At 43.4% G+C, this 21,324-nt stretch overlaps 1 protein-coding gene across 7 annotated transcripts in view; it reads left to right on the top strand.

Annotated features, from left to right (window-relative positions):
• Positions 1-21,324, top strand: part of STAU1 (staufen double-stranded RNA binding protein 1) — a 54,000-nt gene that overhangs the window by 17,217 nt on the left and 15,459 nt on the right. For 5 of the 7 annotated variants that reach the window (XM_030532981.1, XM_030532978.1, XM_030532975.1 and 2 more), the window contains exons 4-7: positions 689-813; positions 7,262-7,475; positions 19,139-19,277; positions 20,052-20,217. In XM_030532981.1, coding sequence (XP_030388841.1) covers positions 689-813; positions 7,262-7,475; positions 19,139-19,277; positions 20,052-20,217 — 644 coding nt within the window. The remainder of the gene's footprint in view (positions 1-688; positions 814-7,261; positions 7,476-19,138; positions 19,278-20,051; positions 20,218-21,324) is intronic. The other 2 variants (XM_030532980.1, XM_030532979.1) reach the window with 1 other exon arrangement.

Below are 21,324 nucleotides of genomic sequence, written 5' to 3'. Positions count from 1 at the left end.
AACAAGGGTTTTCCTGAGAAAGTGGGAACAGACCTGAAGTAGAAACGGTGATATGGCTAGGGAACTAAATTAAATGCTTGAGAACTTATCCTGATTTCATTTGAATGCATAGCATATGTAGGTTAAAATTAATGTAGAGTTTGCATGGAGGAAAAATGAACGAATACAGACCAGAGTAACATAGGAAAATAGATTCCCAAGGGCAGAAACAGAAAAGCTCATAAATAAGAACTGATCTTTCAAACAAATGAACATGACGATGCACAGTTAGAGAACATCTAATGTATATTGCATAGGTCAGACTTGAGGCCTCAGCCTCCTAAACTTTAAACGAGATGTCTGAAAGCAAATTGCCATTTGATCCTTCCTCTTAGTTTCTGCCACAATTATGGCATTTGCTCTTGGATCTCGAATTTAAATGCTTTCCATTCTACACACAGTGGTTAGAGATCTCCACATCCACAGCTTCACTGGTTTGAGACATGGTTAAAGGTCTGTATCTCAGAAAACAACTCTGATGGTAAAGTAGCGTGTTCCCCCTGAACCAGCATGGATTGCAAGCTGCTATCAGTACTTCCATAAAGATACTGAAAATTAATTGTTGAATCTTTGGTAACTTTTTAAATTTTGGAATATCAGTCGTCTTAATTATGATCTAATAATCTGTGATTTTTGCCTTATCATTCAGCTCCTTCTAACATGGCAAACCCCAAAGAGAAAACCCCAATGTGTCTTGTGAATGAGTTAGCCCGTTTCAACAAGATTCAGCCTGAGTATAAGCTTTTGAGCGAGCAAGGTCCAGCTCACTCTAAGGTAAATATTGCTCATATCACGTATGCATTTATATTGGCAAGTAACTTTGTTAGTTGAAAGGCAAAATGTCTACCTCTTGTGCAAAATAATCTACAGTAGTAGAGTTATGGGTAGTTTAATGGGACACTGAAAACAATTTAAAGCCTTAAGTAGTTTCCAGTTGCAGTCCAGCTTTTTTAGTACAGCCCGATTGAGTATGGATGAAGCATATTAAGGCTGAACTGGGGATGTTATCCCAGGGGTTAAAACTTGTCCAATGCTAATTAATTGTTTTTAAAGCTGCTTGTGGTGGTTGTTGCAGGAGATGCATAACATATTGTTTGAGACTTACCCTTAACTGTATACTACTTACCTTTTTCCGTTGTCTGCATTGTGGTCATGGCCTTAACATACAGTGTTTAATGAAGAACGTGTTAGCAATCAGTTTCTATTATAATACCCAACTTTGAATTGTTACAAATATGTTTTTGTGCTGAAATTTCCCATGCTCTCCCTGCTTGACAGTGATTTTATTTTGAAGTTTGAGCTAAATTCCGTTCTGCAAAAAACTACCTTCAGATGCAGTAAAGATGACTGAAATGTATTGTCGTTCTCCCCCCCCCCTTTGGAAAAGTAGTCCTTAATGAGAACTCAAGTACATTTGTTCAGTATGGGAATAGTACGTTAATAGGAAAATCACTTCTGGGAATACTCAGTTGGCTACTTAAAATTTTAGAAGTAAAAACAGTCCCTTGCACATAACTGCGCATTTTCATTGACCAGATTGTGCTGCTCCTGCTGGAACAATTTAATCTCAGAGAATTGTCTGAACTGAAACTTTTTGCAAAGCTTTCCAGAAAACTAGAATTGGAAAGAATCATGGGGAGAGACTCAGGGGGTCCCTAGAATTTTTGCTGCATTCTGCAAAGTGTCAATATTCATTTAAGGTAGTGCCTTTCCAGTGCTTGCTTTCTGCAGATCACTTCACCTTTATCACAGGTAATGCAGTGCATTAGAAGTGCTGTGACAGCTTTTAATAGTCTATTCTCAAGCATTAAACAGTCTGAAATAATGCCTAAAGGCACTTGATGTTCAGATTTGCGTATTTGAGTGGCTCTCCCACATTTCATTTATTTGCAGGTACAGTAACTCCTCGCTTAACGTTATGTTCCTGAAAAATGCTACTTTAAGTGAAACGGTGTTAAGCAAATCCAATTTCCCCATAAGAATGAATGTGAATGGGGGTTAAGTTCCAGGGCATTTTTTTTTTGCCAGACAAGACCCCACACACACACACACTGTGTAAGTTTTAAACAAATAATGTAATGCTGTACACAGCAATGATCATTGTGAGCCTTAGTTGAGGTGGTGAAATAAGAGAGTGGGATATTTCCCATGAAATGCCTTACTACTAAATATCAGAGGGGTAGCCATTTTAGTCTGGATCTGTAAAAGCAGCAAAGAATCCTGTGGCACCTTATAGACTAACAGACATTTTGGAGCATGAGCTTTCGTGGGCGAATACCCACTTCGTGGGATGCATGTAGTGGAAATTTCCAGGGGCAGGTATATATAAGCAAGCAAGCTAGAGATAACGAGGCCCTGTTCTAGCAGTTGAGGTGTGAAAACCAAGGGAGGAGAAACTGGTTTTGTAGTTGGCAAACCATTCACAGTCTTTGTTTAATCCTGAGCTGATGGTGTCAAATTTGCAGATGAACTGAAGCTCAGCAGTTTCTCTTTGAAGTCTGGTCCTGAAGTTTTTTTTGCTGCAGGATGGCCACCTTAAGATCTGCTATTGTGTGGCCAGGGAGGTTGAAGTGTTCTCCTACAGGTTTTTGTATAGTGCCATTCCTAATATCTGATTTGTCCATTTATCCTTGTCCAGTTTGGCCAATGTACATAGCAGAGGGGCATTGCTGGCATATGATGGCATATATTACATTGGATGTGCAGGTGAATGAACCGGTGATGGTGTGGCTGATCTGGTTAGGTCCTGTGATGGTGTCGCTGGTGTAGATATGTGGGCAGAGTTGGCATCAAGGTTTGTTTCATGGATTGGTTCCTGAGCTAGAGTTGCTATGGTGTGGTGTGCAGTCACTGGTGAGAATGTTTCAGGTTGGTAGATTCTGTGGGCGAGGACTGGCCTGCTTCCCAAGGCCTGTGAAAGTGTGGGATCATTGTCCAGGATGGGTTGTAGATCCCTGATGATGCATTGGAGGGGTTTTAGCTGGGGACTGTATGTGATGGCCAGTGGAGTCCTGTTGGTTTCTTCCTTGGGTTTGTCTTGCAGTAGGAGGCTTCTGGGTACACGTCTGGCTCTGTTGATCTGTTTCCTCATTTCCTCATGCGGGTATTGTAGTTTTGAGAATGCTTGGTGGAGATTTTGTAGGTGTTGGTCTCTGTCTGAGGGGTTAGAGCAGATGCGGTTGTACCTCAGTGCTTGGCTGTAGACAATGGATCATGTGATGTGCCCGGGATGGAAGCTGGAGGCATGAAGGTAGGCATAGCGGTTGGTAGGTTTTCGGTATAGGGTGGTGGTAATGTGACCATCACTTATATGCACTGTGGTGTCTAGGAAGTGGACCTCCTGTGTAGATTGGTCCAGGCTGAGGTTGATGGTGGGGTGGAAGCTGTTGAAATCGTGGTGGAATTTTTCCAGAGTCCCCTTCCCATCGGTCCAGATGATGAAGATGTCATCAATGTAGCATAGGTAGAGAAGGGGTGTGAGTGGACGAGAGCTGAGGAAGCGTTGTTCCAGATCGGCCATAAAAATATTGGCATATTGTGGGGCCATGTGGGTGCCCATAGCGGTGCCACTGATCTGGAGATATATATTGTCATCAAATTTGAAATAGTTGTGTGTGAGGATAAAGGCACAGAGCTCAGCAGCCAGTTGTGCTGTGGCATCATCAGGGATACTGTTTCTGACAGCTTGTATTCCATCTATGTGTGGGATGTTTGTGTAGAGAGCCTCTACATCCATGGTGGCTAGGATGGTGTTTTCTGGAAGGTCTCTACGGAGAAGGATAAATGGACACAAATCAGATATTAGGAATGGCAATATACAAAAACCTGTAGGAGAACACGTCAACCTCTCTGGCCACACTCTAGCAGATCTTAAGGTGGCCATCCTGCAGCAAAAAAACTTCAGGACCAGACTCCAAAGAGAAACTGCTGAGCTTCAGTTCAACTGCAAATTTGACACCATCAGCTCAGGATTAAACAAAGACTGTGAATGGTTTGCCAACTACAAAACCAGTTTCTCCTCCCTTGGTTTTCACACCTCAACTGCTAGAATAGGGCCTCATCCTCCCTAATTGAACTAACCTCGTTATCTCTAGCTTGCTTGCTTATATATACCTGCTCCTGGAAATTTCCACTACATGCATCCCACGAAGTGGGTATTCACCCACGAAAGCTCATGCTCCAAAATGTCTGTTAGTCTATAAGGTGCCACAGGATTCTTTGCTGCTTTTACTACTAAATGATGAACAAGCATTCGGCTGAGCCCTCAAGGGTTAACCCATTGTTGTTAATGTAGCCTCACTCTCTACAAGGCAGCACAAATGGAGGGAGGTGTGACAGCATGGCACAGAGAAACAGACACACACACCGTGTGTGTGTGAGAGAGACACGCACATTGCCCCTTTAAGTAGGCTGATCCCACTCTAAGTACACTGCCTTTGTAAGTAGAGCAGCAAGTTGAGACAGCAGCTGCTGCCAGCAAGCTCCTTCCGTCCTGAGCCCTGTTGTGTCCCACCCCCACCCCCTGCTATGTGGAGGGGGGTACAGGAGAAGGGGTGGGGGACACCCTGACAGCACCCCTCTTCCCCCCCCCCCACCCCGGCCTTCTGCACAGCAAGCAGGAGATTTCCCCAGAGCAGCTCCAAGGTAGAGGGCAGGAGCAGCACACTGCAGTGTGGTGAGGGACAGCTGAACTGCCAAGCAATTGATAGCCTGCTGGGCAGCTGCCACACAGGGAACTTAAGGGAGTGGGGAGCTGATAGGGGGGCTGCTGGCCCATCCTGGTTCCAAGCCCCGGCCAGCTAGCTCCAACGGGCTGCTCTTCCTGCAAGCAGTGGATAAAACAGGCAACTGCCAAACAAAATTATAAGGTAGCATTGCACAACTTTAAACAAGCATGTTCTCTAATTGATCAGAAACATTTTTAACCAGGAGTACCTTAAGTGAGGAGTTACTGTACCCTGTTGTAACTGACCTTGAAGTGCAATTTACTAGAACTCTGCTTTCTAGAAGGTTGAGAGCAAGAGTTTAGTAACTTGCACTTACCTGCAAATACACAATTTTTAGTGAAGTCTCATAGGGCACTAATCCACTTTTGAAATAAATTACTTTGGTATTAAAGTCTTCAGTGCCTTTTGGAATTAGTGGTGCTCGCATGGATCCTTTTGTGTACTTTCTGTGCCATAATATTCTAGTGAAATTTTGGCAGGTTGTCGTAAATACTTTTGTTTCTTGAGTGTATGCTGTTAGCATTCAAATGCTTACCTTAAAAGGTTGTAGAAAATATACAGGAGGCTTCTGATGTTGCAAAGAGAGTGTCAGGAAAAGTTAGAAAATTAAACTTTTTTTTTCCTTAGTAAAGCTCTGCATTGCGTGGATCCTGAGGCTAAGACCTACAGGGAAAATCTGGTGGAATGTTTTTATCTGTTTAAGGTGCCTCAGGCAAGAGGCCTATGCTGTAGTAGTGATTATGAATGTCATATGCACACTAGAACAGTTATTTTCAACTTGTGGTCCATGGACCCCTAGGTGGTCTGCAAACTGTCTAAGATTTCCAGAGGGGTCTGCATCTCCATTTGAAACTTTTTAGGAATCTGCAAAAGAAAATAGGTTGAAAACCACTGCCCTAGGCGAATATGCTTAGGTGTGATTATTTAGAAAACATTAAAGTTGATTTTGTTCCAAGATAAAGACAGTTCCATTAATTTTTATCTAGTGTCTTAAGCCAAAGATTCCATGTGCAGAGCAGGAAAGTTACATTTTTTAAAAATGTAACTATTTGGAAGAATAATCAAGGCATATATTCTTTGCATTGTTGTTGTGATCAAAATTAAACTTACTTAACCTGCTGTGGATTTGATTCACTTATGAAAATTAAGCTAATAGGTCTGTCCTTATGCCACTTTACTTACGGTGACGTATTACAAAGTTTCTGTAGTCGTTACACTTGTGTAAAATAACTTTTATCACCATACGGGTCTGAAAAACTATGCACCTATGACAGTGATTCCCCAAAACCTTTTCTATATTCCCCCCAGCCCCCCATTACCCATAATGGAACCTGTTCACCTGGGGCTGCAGCTGGGAGCTGAGGCTGGAGCCGGGACTGGGTGGTGCTCCTTCCCCCTCCTCTAGTCAGGGCCTGGCCTGGGCCCCACCATGTGTCTCCCCCCAAACATTCCTCCATGTTCCCCTCGGGGGGCATGGCCCACACTTTGGGAATCACTGACTTATGACAACAAAGAACTGTAATGCCTTAGTGCCTCACATATCTTTGTTGTGACCTCTGAAAAATGTAACCTAATTGAAAGTTTAAAGTAACAAGTGAATGACTTATGCCAGAGGTTCCCAAAGTTTTTTGTTACTGCATATCCCCTTCCAGATCTACCAGCTGCCGTGTACCCCAAAGTTTCACTAACACTTTGTTCTTCCTAACACTACCTATCTTTAGCCATCTGTCCATATTTCAGTTACATACAGATACAGTTACTGTGACACACATACAACCGAACCCACCCCCCCCCCAACCCTGAGTAAGTTCTGAGCTCAGTTAGACTAGGCAGTTGCTGGGCAACTGAAACCACACTGTATGGTGATTGGGGGTGAGGGTTCTGTATGTCAGCAACTGTGTTCTTATTGGTATATCTTGAAGTCACTAACTACCGTATTTTATATAACATTTTCCCACACAGAGTTGTAAAGTTTCGTTTGAATAGCTTATTATGAAAATGCAGTAAATAAAATCCACCATTACACAGTTTTTCCTGCATTCCCCAGAGGTGTCTTGTGCACCCTGGGGGTACATGTATCATACTTTGGGGACCCCTGACTTATCCAATATAAAAATGTAATTCTACATAAGCAGTCTGCATTTTGAGAAGATTTAGGAGAATCATGTTGACATTATAAATATTAAAATCACACAAATTTCTCGCAGTAACTTATGTGCACATCCTTCAATGCAAACTCCCCAAATGTCTTGCAGTGGGGAGCTGTTTGATTAGTACTGTTATAATAGTTTTTGTTAGTCCCTGCATTCAGTAGCCCAGGAAACCAAAAGCATAACTTCAGTTACTGGTTGACAAGGCTTTATTTAAGTTGTACTTAGTAATAAAAAACCTTTCGGATTGTAGCAGAAGGCATATTAAACACATAAGAAGTCCTAACAAATAATGTGAAATGGTGGTGTTGGCTATAATAAAGAACTTGCACTTCTTGTTTGTAGGTATTTACAGTGCAGCTGACTCTTGGGGACCAGCACTGGGAAGCTGAAGGAACTAGTATTAAAAAAGCTCAACATGCAGCAGCTGCCAAAGCTTTGGAAGGGACAAAATTTCCTAAACCTACAGCTCGCCCGTCTCGTAGTGAAGGAAAGAATCCAGGTATTTGCCAGGACAGGCTCTTTAAAAATGTGTATAGGATACCCACATCTGAACTTGGTATGTATAAGTTGCTTAAGATTGTGCTTACTTGGTGATCTTGAAGTGACATTCTGTACAGTCAGTGGCAACTGTCAAAATACGTGAGATCTTCATCTTAATCTAAAGGTCACCTGTATGCAGTGTGGAATTGTTCAAATGCCTCTGACCACGAGAGGCTATTCTGAAGTGTAATTTGTTCCCTACACCTAGATATGCATTGTAGTAAGTTTAAAGAAACTTCAGTTTCAAGTTTACTGTTTTGTGTATTGCTATCAAACTCTTCAGTTAGAGTATCCTTGTAAAGATTGACTTGCCCATGGTTAGAATTTTTTTACTGTAATTGAATTATGGTGAGGGTAAGTAATAAGACTTTTTGCTTGGGCAGATAAATATCTGGTAATCCTGAAAGCCTGATTTTTGCAGCTACATAGTGTTTTTTCTTAGTTTTGTTTTCTACAACATTTTCTATCAGGTACATTTTGAAGGATTTTATGAGGACTTCCAAATATAATCAGAATACATGCATAAAATTTGTAGTACTGGATGTAAAATTATTGTAGTTGGCATTTCAGTTAAAAGGTTTCAAATTGCAAAGTCAGCATTTAATTGGGACCTGTGTGTTTGAAAATAAAAATGTTCTGATTTCACTAGGCTTCTGTAGTAAGAACTTTTTGTAATTGGTAAAATGAAGCTGAATAATCTTATCTTTTACTGCATGCTCTTGACTTAGCTTTATTTTCTATATATTCTGTATCCAAGACTTTCCAGTCAGATTAATATATTAGTGTAACATCTTGATGATTAATCAACAACATTAGTACAGATTTTAAAATCACAATACAAAAGATAAAAAATATTCAACCCTTCTTTTAAAACACTCTATAAAACAATTAGAGTCCTGTGTGGATACAGAATTTATATCTGTGGATATAAAGCGGATGTCAGTGGAGCAGCAGTGCTGTATCAGGAACTGCAGCGGCAACAGTAGCATGTCGAACCGTCCCTCGCAGGAGCCAGCACCCAGCCCCAGGCAGCTCTTCCGGCATGACTCCTCCGCCTCCAGCCCTGCCCACTGGGGTGCGCGCCAGGCTCACCAGCAGCTGTCCCTGGTCATGCTGGTGTGCACAAGTGCCTTGCATGCTCCCGAACAGGAGACTCGCACCGCTGCATGGAAGGGACTCCTACCTGGGAACATGCTAGGCTCTTGCACACACCAGCATGACCAGGGACAGCTCCAATGAGCCTGCTGGCTGCCTCAGTGGGCAGGGCTTGAGATGGTACAGCCACGCTGCAGCTGCCCGGGCTGGGCGCTGACTCCTGCAAGTGATGGCTCAACATGCTGCGGTTCCTGGTACAGCACTCTGCAGATATCTGGAACCATGGATATAAATTTTGTATCTGTGCTGGGCTCTACAAACTATAGTGAAAGGATAAAACTCATGAATAAGTTGAGTCATTTAGTCCATAAAGAAGATGAATTTCACACAGCTCTTTCCTCGTATTTGTCACTGCCTAAGCAAACAGGGCAACTGCTCATATAACCAACACATTATCACTACCTAATAAATATTCTTCCCTGAGTGTTTGTGTATTTCACTGTGGGTACACATGTGCCCGAAGCCAGAGAATTTTGAAAGCAATATCCATCCACACATGCTTCCTGAGCCTTTGACTGAAGAGATAAAGGACGCAGTGGACCCTGCCTCTACAGTTCCTTCTAACCTCGTACAGTCCAGGTCAGAACCTCCAGTGTCCAAAGCTTTGGTTTTGCCTTAATCTGTGAATATGGATCTGTACATCATTTTCGAAGTTAGAGTTTAAAGTTTTATCCGATAGTTTTAGCATTTTTTAGTAAGCCTCCCTGACATGGGGAACCCTCCCAACCCCCATGCCCTGTTTTGCATACTGGACTATGTGCAGGACTCCGGCTTCAAAATTTATGCTTCCTGCCCCCACTCCTTCTTGGTCAGCGATGACCACCAACGCTGCTTGTATTGCCTCGGGGAAACCCTCATCGCAGCAAGGTGCAGTATCTGCCATTCATTTCCCAGTTGTACCCAGGAAGGGTGTCAATTTTGTGTTAAGAGGCACCTCATGGAGAGGGCCCTGAGACTGCAATTGGACCCAGGCCAGCAAACCCACCAGACATAGTTCCAGTTGAGCAAAGAACATGCCTTCTGCCACAAAGTCTAGCTCAGGAGCCAGGGAGTCTACCCCTACAGATCCGTCCTCAGTGTCTGATCAGGAGAGCAGGGAGCATTCTTATAAGCATGAGAGCAAATCCTAATTGGATTTGGAGGTGAAGTAGGATTCTGCCTAAACCGATGAAAGTATCTAAGATCAGTCCAAGAGAAGTTAGGATATCCTAAGTCTCAGGGGCATGACCAGAAAGCCCACAAGTCCAAGGCTCCATTGGCACCAGATTGTGATTTGGCAGCAGTGGTGCCTTCAATATCGCCCAGCACAAACCTGGGGTGTGCTGGCACTGATGAAGAGTGATCACTGAGACCTTTGGCTAGCCATGGTGCCAACTTTGTCTTCCATGGCTGTGGCACAAACTGTCCTTACTGCAGCTCTGTTCTAATGATCGAATGGGAGATTTGATCATTAGAAACATAGATAGCTGGGTTTGTGATGACTGGGAGAACTGTATGGTGACTCACCTGCCTGGTGCGAAGGTTGTGGATCTCTCGAGGCATCTAGACAGACTTGTGTAGTGCTGGGGAGGAGCCAGTGGTCGTGGTACATGTAGGTACCAATGACGTAGGGAAGGGTAGGAGAGATGTCCTGGAAGCCAAATTTAGGCTGCTAGGGAAGAGACTGAAATCCAGGACCTCTATGGTGGCATTCTCAGAAATGCTCCCAGTTCCACGCGCAGGGCCAGGTAGGCAGGCAGAGCTTCAGAGTCTCAATGCGTGGATGAGACGATGGTGTAGAGAGGAGGGGTTTACGTTCATTAGGAACTGGGGAAACTTTTGGAATGGGAGGAGCCTATATAGGAGAAGTGGGCTCCACCTAAACCAAAGTGGAACCAGACTGCTGGCACTAAACATTAAAAAGGTTGTAGAGCAGTTTTTAAACTAGGAGATGGGGGAAAGCCGACTGGTGCAGAGAAGCATATGGATCGGACACAGACTTCTCTTAGGGGAGAGTCTGATGATAGGGAATCTCCAGGTTATAGTCAGGAACAGAGGACGGAAGAGGATAGTGTAAGGGCTGGATCAGATGATAAACAGTCACATAAAAAAGAATCTGGCACATCAGAAAAGGGCAGACAAATAAACAGGGACAAGTTTTTAAAGTGCTTGTACACAAATGCTAGAAGTTGAAATAATAAGATAGGTGAACTAGAGTGCCTTGTGATAAAGGAGAATATGGATATAATAGGCATCACAGAAACCTGGTGGACTGAGAGCAATCAATGGGACACAATCATTCCGGGGTACAAAATATATCAGAAGGACGGAACAGGTCGTGCCGGGGGGGAGCGGGGGAAGTGGCACTATATGTGAAAGAAAATGTAGATTCAAATGAAGTAAAAATCTTAAGCGAATCCACATGTTCCATAGAATTGCTATGGATAGAAATTTCATGCTCTAATAAAAATAGAACACTAGGGATCTATTATCGACCACCTGACCAGGAGAGTAATAGTGATGATGAAATGCTAAGGGAAATCAGAGAGGCTATCAAAATTAAGAACCCAATAATAGTGGGGGATTTCAATTATCCCCATATTGACTGGGAACATTTCACTTCAGGGTGAAATGCAGAGATAAAATTTCTCGATACTTTAAATGACTGCATCATGGAGCAGCTGGTACGGGAACCCACAAGGGGAGAGGCAACTCTAGATTTAATCCTGAGTGGAGCGCAGGAGCTGGACTAAGAGGTAACTATAGCAGGACCTCTTGGAAATAGTGACCATAATACAATAAGCATTCAACATCCCTGTGGGGGGGAAGAACACTTCAACAGCCCAACACTGTGGCATTTAATTTCAAAAGAGGGAACTATACAAAAATGAGGGGGTTAGTTAAACAACAGTTAAAAGGTACAGTGACTAAAGTGAAATCCCTGCAAGTTGCATGGGCCCTTTTTAAAGACACCATAATAGAGGCCCAACTTCAATGTATACCCCAAATTAAGAAACACAGTAAAAGAACTAAAAAAGAGCCACCGTGGCTTAACAACCATGTAGAAGAAGCGATGAGAGACAAAGACTTCCTTTAAAAAGTGCAAGTCAAATCCTAGTGAGGCAAATAGAAAGGAGCACAAACCCTGCCAGCTTAAATTCAAGAGTGTAATAAGAAAAGCCAAAGAGGAGTTTGAAGAACAGCTAGCCAAAAACTCCAAAGGTAATAACAAAATGTTTAAGTACATCAGAAGCAGACAGCCTGCTAAACAACCAGTGGGGCCCCTTGACGATCGAGATACAAAAGGAGCGCTTAAAGACAATAGTCATTGCGGAGAAACCAAAGGGATTCTTTGCTTCAGTCTTCACAGTTGAGGATGTTAGGGAGAGTCCCAAACCTGAGCCGGCTTTTGTAGGTGACAAATCTGAGGAACTGTCACAGATTGAAGCCTCACTAGAAGAGGTTTTGGAATTAATTGATAAACTCAACATTAACAAGTCACCAGGACCAGATGGCATTCACCCAAGAGTTCTGAAAGAACTCAAATGTGAAGTTGCGGAACTATTAACCAAGGTTTGTAACCTGTCCTTTAAATCGGCTTCGGTACCCAATAACTGGAAGTTAGCTAATGTAACGCCAATATTTACAAAGGGCTCTAGAGGTGATCCCGGCAATTACAGACCGGTAAGTCTAACATTGGTACTGGGCAAATTAATCGAAACAATAGTTAAGAATAAAATTGTCAGACACATACAAAAACATAAACTGTTGAGCAATAGTCAACATGGTTTCTGTAAAGGGAAATCGTGTCTTACTAATCTATTAGAGTTCTTTGAAGGGGTCCACAAACATGTGGACAAGGGGAATCCAGTGGACATAGTGTACTTAGATTTCCAGAAAGCCTTTGACAAGGTCCCTCACCAAAGGCTCTTATGTAAATTAAGCTGTCATGGGATAAAAGGGAAGGTCCTTTCATGGATTGAGAACTGGTTAAAAGACAGGGAACAAAGGGTAGGAATTAATGGTAAATTCTCAGAATGGAGAGGGGTAACTAGTGGTGTTCCCCAAGGGTCAGTCCTAGGACCAGTTCTATTCAATTTTATTCATGAATGATCTGGAGAAAGGGGTAAACAGTGAGGTGGCGAAGTTTGCAGATGATACTAAACTACTCAAGATAGTTAAGACCAAAGCAGATTGTGAAGAACTTCAAAAAGATCTCACAAAACTAGGTGATTAGGCAACAGAATGGCAAATGAAATTTCATGTGGATAAATGTAAAGTAATGCACATTGGAAAAAATAACCCCAACTATACATACAATATAATGGGGGCTAATTTAGCTACAACGAGTCAGGAAAAAGATCTTGGCGTCATCGTGGATAGTTCTCTGAAGATGTCCACGCAGTGCGCAGAGGCGGTCAAAAAAGCAAACAGGATGTTAGGAATCATTAAAAAGGGGATAGAGAATAAGACTGAGAATATATTATTGCCCTTATATAAATCCATGGTACGCCCACATCTCGAATACTGTGTATAGATGTGGTCTCCTCACCTCAAAAAAGAGATTCTAGCACTAGAAAAGTTTCAGAAAAGGGCAACTGAAATGATTAGGGGTCTGGAGAGGGTCCCATACGATGAAAGATTAAAGAGGCTAGGCCTCTTAAGCTTGAAAAAGAGGAGACGGGGGGGGGGAATATGATAGTTATATAAAATCATGAGTGATGTGGAGAAAGCAGATAAGGAAAAGTTATTTACTTATTCCCATAATACAAGAACTAGGGGTCACCAAATGAAATTAATAGGTAGCAGGTTTAAAACAAATAAAAGGAAGTTCTTTTTCACACAGCGCACAGTCAACTTGTGGAACTCCTTACCTGAGGAGGTTGTGAAGGCTGGAACTATAACAATGTTTAAAAGGGAACTGGATAAATTTATGGACTTAGCCACCATGAATGGCTATTAGCCAGGAAGGGTGAAGAATGGTGTCCCTAGCCTCTGTTCATCAGAGGATGGAGATGGATGGCAGGAGAGAGATAACTTGATCATTGCCTGTTAGCTTCACTCCCTCTGGGGCACCTGGCATTGGCCACTGTCGGTAGACAGATACTGGGCTGGATGGACCTTTGGTCTGACCTGGTACGGCTGTTCTTATGTTCTTACTCCAGGAAAAGCCAAGTCCTGTGCTTCTCCTGAGGGGGTCTTTGCTCTCCCAGATCTGATGTCTCCTGCTCCATCAAGTTCCTCTTTCTCAAGAAAGATCCAGTCATGAGCCAATTTTTGGGAGGAGTCTGTCTCCCATTCCATGTTTGGGTTATGACTTCCCTCCAGCAGCACCATGGATACTGCCATTGGATCTGGAATTGGCTTTCTCTTCCTCGGGAGATTCTGAACTGCATGATGAAGTGCTATTTCATCCTCCAAGACATCTTCCCAGACAGGAGGCCTGGACCAGCTTGGGATCAGCCTGCACCTCATCTGCCTTTGAGCCACTATTAGCCTATGCCATGGGGACCTCCACAACCTTCATTCAGTCTATCCTATTAGCCGTAGTGACGGCAGCAGAGTTGGTCCCTTCTGCTAAGGAATCGTCTCATCCCTCCCCTCTGAGAGGGCAACCGGAGTCGCCTCCAGATCCAATTGAAGAGGAGTAGTACATGCCTGATTCAGCAGTTCTTCCAGAATCAATAAGGTTGTATCTTTGTCCCCAGATGAAGCTGTGGCTCTGTCTTCATCCTTTCTCTCCCCTCCTCCCCCATGAGCATAAGCTGTTCCAAGAACTCCTCAAAAATGCAGGGTTGCTGCGTATTCTTCTTGAGGAAGTTCAGGATCCTCAGCATAAACTTCTGGATATCTTGCAGTCTTCAGATTCTAGTTGAATAGCTCTACCTGTTAATGAAGCCATCCTAGAGCCAGCTAGAGCAGTCTTGCCCTTGTGCGCCTACTCCTAAGAGGGCAGAGAACTGTTACTATGTCCCAGCCAAAGGGGCAGAATTTGTGTTCTCATCCTGCCTCAAACTATTCAGTGGTCCAGGTCACCACAAAGATCTAGAGAGCAACTCCCTTGAACTACCCCAACTGATAGGAAGAGTAAGCATCTCAACTTTTTGGGAGGGGGAAGGTCTTTTCATCTTCTAGGTTTCTGTTCAGGATAGCCCGCTATTACGCACGATTTCCTGAATTGGTTAAAAATTGCCAACTTTGCTGACAAGCTACTGCAGCAGGACAGAACTCATTTCCAGGCTCTTGCAAAAGAATACAAAATGGTTGACAGGACTGCTCCTCAATTAGCAATAGATGCAGCTGATACATGTTCAAGGACAATGGCTACTGCCATTTTAATATACAGGAAATTGTAGCTTCATGCTTTGAGGTTTCCCAGGGAGATTTAGAACACCGTTGGGGACCTTCCCTATAGTGAGACTCATGTATTTGAGCAGAAGATAGATGAGAAGGATTCTAGGGCCACCCTCTGCTCCCTGGGAATATATACTCCTGTCCCAAAATGAAAATTTTGTAGGCAGTCATACAAGTCTAGACTGATGGCTCAACAACTCTGCCACCAGTGACCTTTTGAGCTATCCCATAAGAGGCAGTGGGTTCAAAAGCCGTACTTCCCCACACCTTCCTCAGCAGGTTCTTCCTCCCAGTTATATCTCTTTGAGTGTTTGTGATGGGCGCTCAAGAGCTCCAAACCATTAAATCCAACACCTGTTAATCCCCACGTACTCTTTGGGGGTTGTCTCTTTTTCCACACCTGGAGTGCAATAATGAACAAATGGGTGCTGAACATTGTCAATTCTGGCTGTATGATAGTTTGTGTCTACCCTGTGCACCCCATTCCCTACCTCTTTTCAGAAGCCTCTGTCATGAGAAGATTCTCAAACAAGAAGTAGAATTCATCTTAGAGTGAAGAGTGACAGAGCAGGTTCCTCTTCAGTACCATGTTTTTACTGGACATACTTCCTAGTACCCAAAAAGAAGAGTGATTGGAGACCCATTCTCGATCTTCGCCATCTCAACAGTTTTATTTGCAGACTCAAGAATCGCATGGTCACATTGACATCTATAATCCCATCCCTGGAAAAGAGAATGTGGCTTTTAGCTCTTGATATGAAGGATGCCTGTTTTCACATAGACAGACATCTACCCTGTTCAAACGTTTTCTCAGATTCATGGTGGGCTGCAACCACTTTCTATATGAAGTACTCCCTTTTGGCATTGCTTCTGCCCCCAGGGTCTTTATCAAGGTATTCTGTGTAGTGGCAGCCTATATCAGACACACAGCCTATATGCCAAGAAGCCTGTGCATTGACTTTGGCAATGCTTCAACCCCTCTCCTTATTGGGACTCAGTGTAAACTTTGAAAAGTCCATCACCCCAGTGCAAACTTTAGGCTTTATCAGTGCATCCTTAAACTTGATTGTGGCAAGGGCTTACCTGCCGATGGACAGGTTTCAGATTACAAATGATCTGAGAGACCAGGTCATAAGCAACCCTTTTGAGCACTTGTCATGATTTCTCATTCCTTGGTCACATGACTTGATGTGCTTAGATCATGCTGTTTGCCACACACTACCTTCATTGCCTGCAGGCTTCAAACCGTGTACTCATCAAACCACCAATCATAGTTCCATAGTGACTGTTCCCACCAAAATATCGTCCCGACTGTGGTGGAAGAATCCCCTTCAGGTATGTGTGGGTATTTCCTTTCTTGCCTCTCCTTTAGACAAGGACAATCCTTACAAGTGCCTCCCTGTTGAGTTGAGGAGCTTACATGAACAACCATACAGGACAGAGCACTTAGGCATTGCGAGCATCCAGGATGCACATCAATGTTCTGGAATTGTGAGCAGTTTGAAAGACTTGTGAAGCCTTTCTCCCATTCGTTCAAGGTCACCATACCTTCAGTGTAGGACAACATCATGACTATCTTGCATCAACAAATGCGGGGAGCAAAATCCTGTCCAGCAGTGAGCAGAACTGGTTAGTTTGTGGAACTGATGCATCAGCAGTCAGATCACCCTGTGGGCAGTCCACCCGCTGGGAAATCAGAACGTGCTAGAGGACTCTTTCAGCAGACATTTTGCTGTTGGTCACAAATTGGTGCCACACAACTGTGGGGTGAACCATATTTTTGCTCTCTACAGGACCCCCACTAGGGGCCTGTCCCCCTACCAAATGAACAGAAGAACGAAATATACTGCTCCAGATGCTTAGGTTGCCACTCACAGGGGGACACTCCGCTTCTTCTGAGGTCAGACCATCTGAACTATGCCTTCCCTCCACTACCACTCCTACCTCTGATCTTCAGGAGGTTTGGTAGGACAGGGCATGAGTTATCATCATTGCCCCCAACTGGCCCAGATGGTTTTGGTTTACGAGCCTCCTGTGCATTTCATCTTGGGCACTGATTATTATGACATTTTCCAATCTCCTGACCCAAGGAAACAGCAAGAGCAAGCATCCCAACCTGTCCGCTTCACCTCGGTGTAGTTTTTGGATGGACATCATCCGTAGAATGATCATGTTGTGGAGAAGTACAGAGCATCTTTCTAGTAGTAGAAAGGAGTTCACTAGAAAATGTCATCTAGCCAAGTGGAGGTGTTTTTCTGTGTGGGCACATTGACAATGTCTGCCCTCAGAAGCAGCGGCTGTTCCTCCTATCTTTGATTATATTCTTTCCTTAAAGACACCAGATTTGTCTTAACTCCTTATGGGTCCAGTTGGCAGCAGTTAGTGCATACTATCCACCTTCATGTGTTACTCGATCATCATGCATCCACTGACTACCAAACCCTGGAAAGGCATAATTAGAACCTGTGTGTGTGTTTAAGTAGGTTTTTTTTTTTTTTTTTTTTTTTAATCAGATTTAAAACTTGTTCTTTCATTACTCAAACCATTAGTTTCTTGTTTCCATGTCTCTTCTATCCATGAAGGTTGCATTTCTGGTAGCCATCACCTGACCCAAGAGGGTTGGTGAACTTGGAGCACTGATGGTGGAGGTCCTTATGCTATATTCCATAGGAACAACGTTTCATTACCCTTATGTCCTAAATTAATCCCCAGAGTAGTTTCAGAGTTTCACCTGAGCCAGTCAATTCACTTACTTGTATTCTTTCCAAAACTTCATGCATCCTTAGAGGAAAGAAGGCTCCATTCCCTTTGCATTTGGTGAGCCTTGGCCTGCAAGGGACAAAAACAATCAGTCTCCCAGACTGTTTGTCGCCATGGTGGAAAACATTCAGGGTCAGGCTATAGCCTCTCAAAGAATCTGTCAATGGATCTCAGATTGTATTTTGCTCTGTCAGATGTTTAATTTCTCTCTCCCTCCCTCCATGAGGTAAGGGCTCATTGCACAAGAGTGCAAGTGACATCTATGGCATCACTTCAGGAAGTGCCTCTACTTGATACTTGCAAAGCAGTTACATGGAGTTCTAGCCACACATTTCTGAGACGTTGTGCTTTGGTTCAGGACTCCTCTGATGCATCCTTAGGAGTAGTGCTCCTTTGGCTCCGCCATCTGCATCTTTAACTGTCCTCTTGCATGTCAATCGCCCACAGTGGAATACATGTAGGGACCAGCACTTGAAGAGAAATTACCTTGTAGTAATTGGATGTGTGGTCCCTGTTTGTATTCTGCTACCTCCTCCCACCTCTGCTTTGGATCGTCTTTTCGTTTGCAGTGGAGAATGAATTGGAGAGAGGATAACTGTCTTGACCTTTTATCTCCTTGGTTGGAGGCGTAAGGTGAACAAGAGCGCCTGTGCGGATGAAGGGATGCTGCTTTCAAAATTCTCTGGCTCCAGACATATGGAGTGCATACATTTGCACAGTGGAATAGAGAGAGAGACCACGCATCTGGAAAAACCTGCTGTTAGTATAAGGGAATTATCTTTGTCTTATAGTTTTTGCCCAAACGCTTTGTTTCATTGGGTCCAAAATTAGAGAGCCATTTATTTCTTAAATGGCAATAAACATTGCAAGATAATGTAGCAAATCTTCAACCTGGCTGGACCCACCTGGAGGCAAACAGTTGTGCTTCTTAATGCCATTATACGTCCCTTCCAGATAAACCAACTGCATTGTTTGGAAATGGAGAACTGTAAAGGCCCTCCTTAGCTTATTCATAATCTCCAAATATCTGTTTCCAGTCAAATGCCAAAGGAAAAATTATACAGCTGTTTGTTAATATAAAAAGGTACCTCATGGGGAAAGAAACCTGCTTTTTTTGTGTGGTTTCCCATACTGTTTGGGAAAAATAAAGGAAGTATTCTCACAGTTTATCAGAACCTAGAAAGCTCAATTGATTGTAACAAGACTCGCCAGTCCAATAGCAGTACTAGATTTCTCTGGAACCCATTTTTTATATATATGGTAAACTTTTTGTACATGCTTTCACTCATATTCATATTCACAAATTCACTACTGATTATTTTGATGTGTGCACCAAGAATCTAGTGCCAGCCTGTCCTGGTTTGAGAGTTTGCCTGATTTTACTCTGCCTTGACACTTGGACAGCTATATTCTATATTTCTATTTATCTAGATAGTGTAACCCCCACAGTGGAGCTAAATGCTCTTTGCATGAAGCTGGGAAAGAAACCTATGTACAAACCTATTGACCCTTACACAGGGATGAGATCTACTTACAACTATAATATGAGAGGTGGTGCTTATCCTCCACGGTATGTACTACAGTTTTTCAGTTTTGTAATCAGTCCCATACTCTTGAGTTCCTTTCTTTAATGTGCATGCATTGCTGCTGAGACTTTTTTTTTAAATATCTCTGAAAATAAAACGTGCCTTAAAAGGACACTCAGCTTTAGCCAGTATGTTATTCAGGAACTCTCCTGCCCCAAGTACTTCTGAAAGTTTGTTTTTTCTATCATATTTTCTTTAAATTTTTCTCTTTACTGTGTGGAAAAAATCCAGAGGGGCGGGGGAGGAGCTAAACAGTGAAATTGTGCAGTTGAGAACATATTCATTGTTTCACTAAATAAACTGAAAGAATTTGCTCTAAGTTATAATGTTAGGTCTGGGGAAAAATAGGGAAAACATTTTTAGACGTTTTATTCTGAAGTTGGCTGTGTGCCTTTAAGTATTGACTTTGGTCTAAAATACTTGAGTATAAAAATCCATTGTTCCTTGCTTAGTAATTTGTCAAATCTATAAAAACTTAATTTACTATGCTATCATTCTGTGCTTCAAAAGTATTAGAAATGTGTTTAACTTTTCCTTGTCTTACAGTTTAGATTTTGTAAGTTTTACAATGTAATAAATCCTACATTAAAGTCATTCAGAGCTAACAGTTAATGTATTCAAATTGGCTCTCTACTATAGGAGTTTATTGTTGAGCTTCAGTTTCTGAGACTCATTAATATATGATGTTTAACCCTAAATCTTGACTTTGTAGCTTACCAGCAATTTTTAATCAGGCAAACTTGCCTTTTTAATTTTAGGTACTTTTATCCATTTCCTGTTGGACCCTTACTTTATCAAGTTGAGCTCTCTATTGGAGGACAGCAGTTTCATGGGAAAGGAAGAACAAGACAGGCTGCTAAGCATGATGCAGCTGCTAAAGCACTGAAAATTCTGCAAAATGAGCCCCTGCCTGAGAAACCAGAGGTAGGAATTAACCTGAAAATGTCTGAAGTTAATTGTGGTACCTTAAAAGTTGAAATGCAGTTTTAAATATTCTTTGCTAGTTTAAAAAGAAACTGCACTTCTTGGAAGACTTAATTTTAATGGCTTAACGCTTGTATCTAATGGAACCACTTATAGGACAAATAGAACTACATCTACACAATCAGAGTTACCCTGTATGAGGTCATATTCATTGCTTTGTGCTGTCAAAATTCCTGTAGCATTGTCACCAGTAGATTGATCCCTGATGGGCGATAGGCAGCAGGAACAGATAAACTGCTAATATTTAACTGACAGTGTGCTTGGTGCTGTACAAACCTATGGCGAGAGAGCTCTCTCACATGCGACTTGCAGCTTAGTTCAGATGCCTCTAGTACATAGTGTCAGTATGAGTTTAACATGATGTAGGAGTTTTGCCAGGAGTGTGGATATACACTGTAGAATTTTGAAAAGGTTTAGAGCAGGGGTTGGCAACCTATGGCACGCGTGCCAATTTTTAATGGTACGCTGGAGCCTGTGACTCCAGCATGCCACTAAAAATCCTGCCCAGCCCGGTGCGCTCTCCTCTGCCCTCCACTTCCCCCGCAGGGGCAGGGAGCAGAAGCATAGTCGTGCGCACGGGGTGGGCAAATGGCCACACTCTCCCAGCACGGTAAGCCACGAGGTCCGCACTCCCGGGCCCGAGCGCCAGGCCGCGTGCAGCAAGCTGCCGGCCCCTCCCCCACCTTCTCCCCTTCCCTGGAGCCATGCCGCCACGCGCAGAGCTCTGGGGGTTGGGGCTGCGCACTCCCGAGGGCAGCGTTCAGCTCCGCGGGGAGGCAGACACACTCCCTGTTCAACCGGAGGGGCACGGCTGTGTGCTCCCGCAGAGCAGCATATCTAGCTCTGTGTGGAGCCTCATGGTAAGGGGCCCAGGGCTGGGGGGGTTGGATAAGGGGTGAGGGAAGTTAGGGGATGGAGCAGGGTGGGTTGGATGGGGGGGGTGAAATCCTGGGGGGCAGGGGTGGCTAGGGGCGGGGGGGGAGGGTTGGATGGGGCATGGGAGTCTCGGGGTTTGTGAGGGGGCAGGGGGTGGATAGGAGTCAGGGC

This window comes from Gopherus evgoodei, chromosome 14, assembly GCF_007399415.2.
Source record: "Gopherus evgoodei ecotype Sinaloan lineage chromosome 14, rGopEvg1_v1.p, whole genome shotgun sequence".
NCBI lineage: Eukaryota > Metazoa > Chordata > Testudines > Testudinidae > Gopherus > Gopherus evgoodei.
Note: the sequence above shows the minus strand (reverse complement) of the source record. Positions and strands in the feature narration are given on the sequence as shown.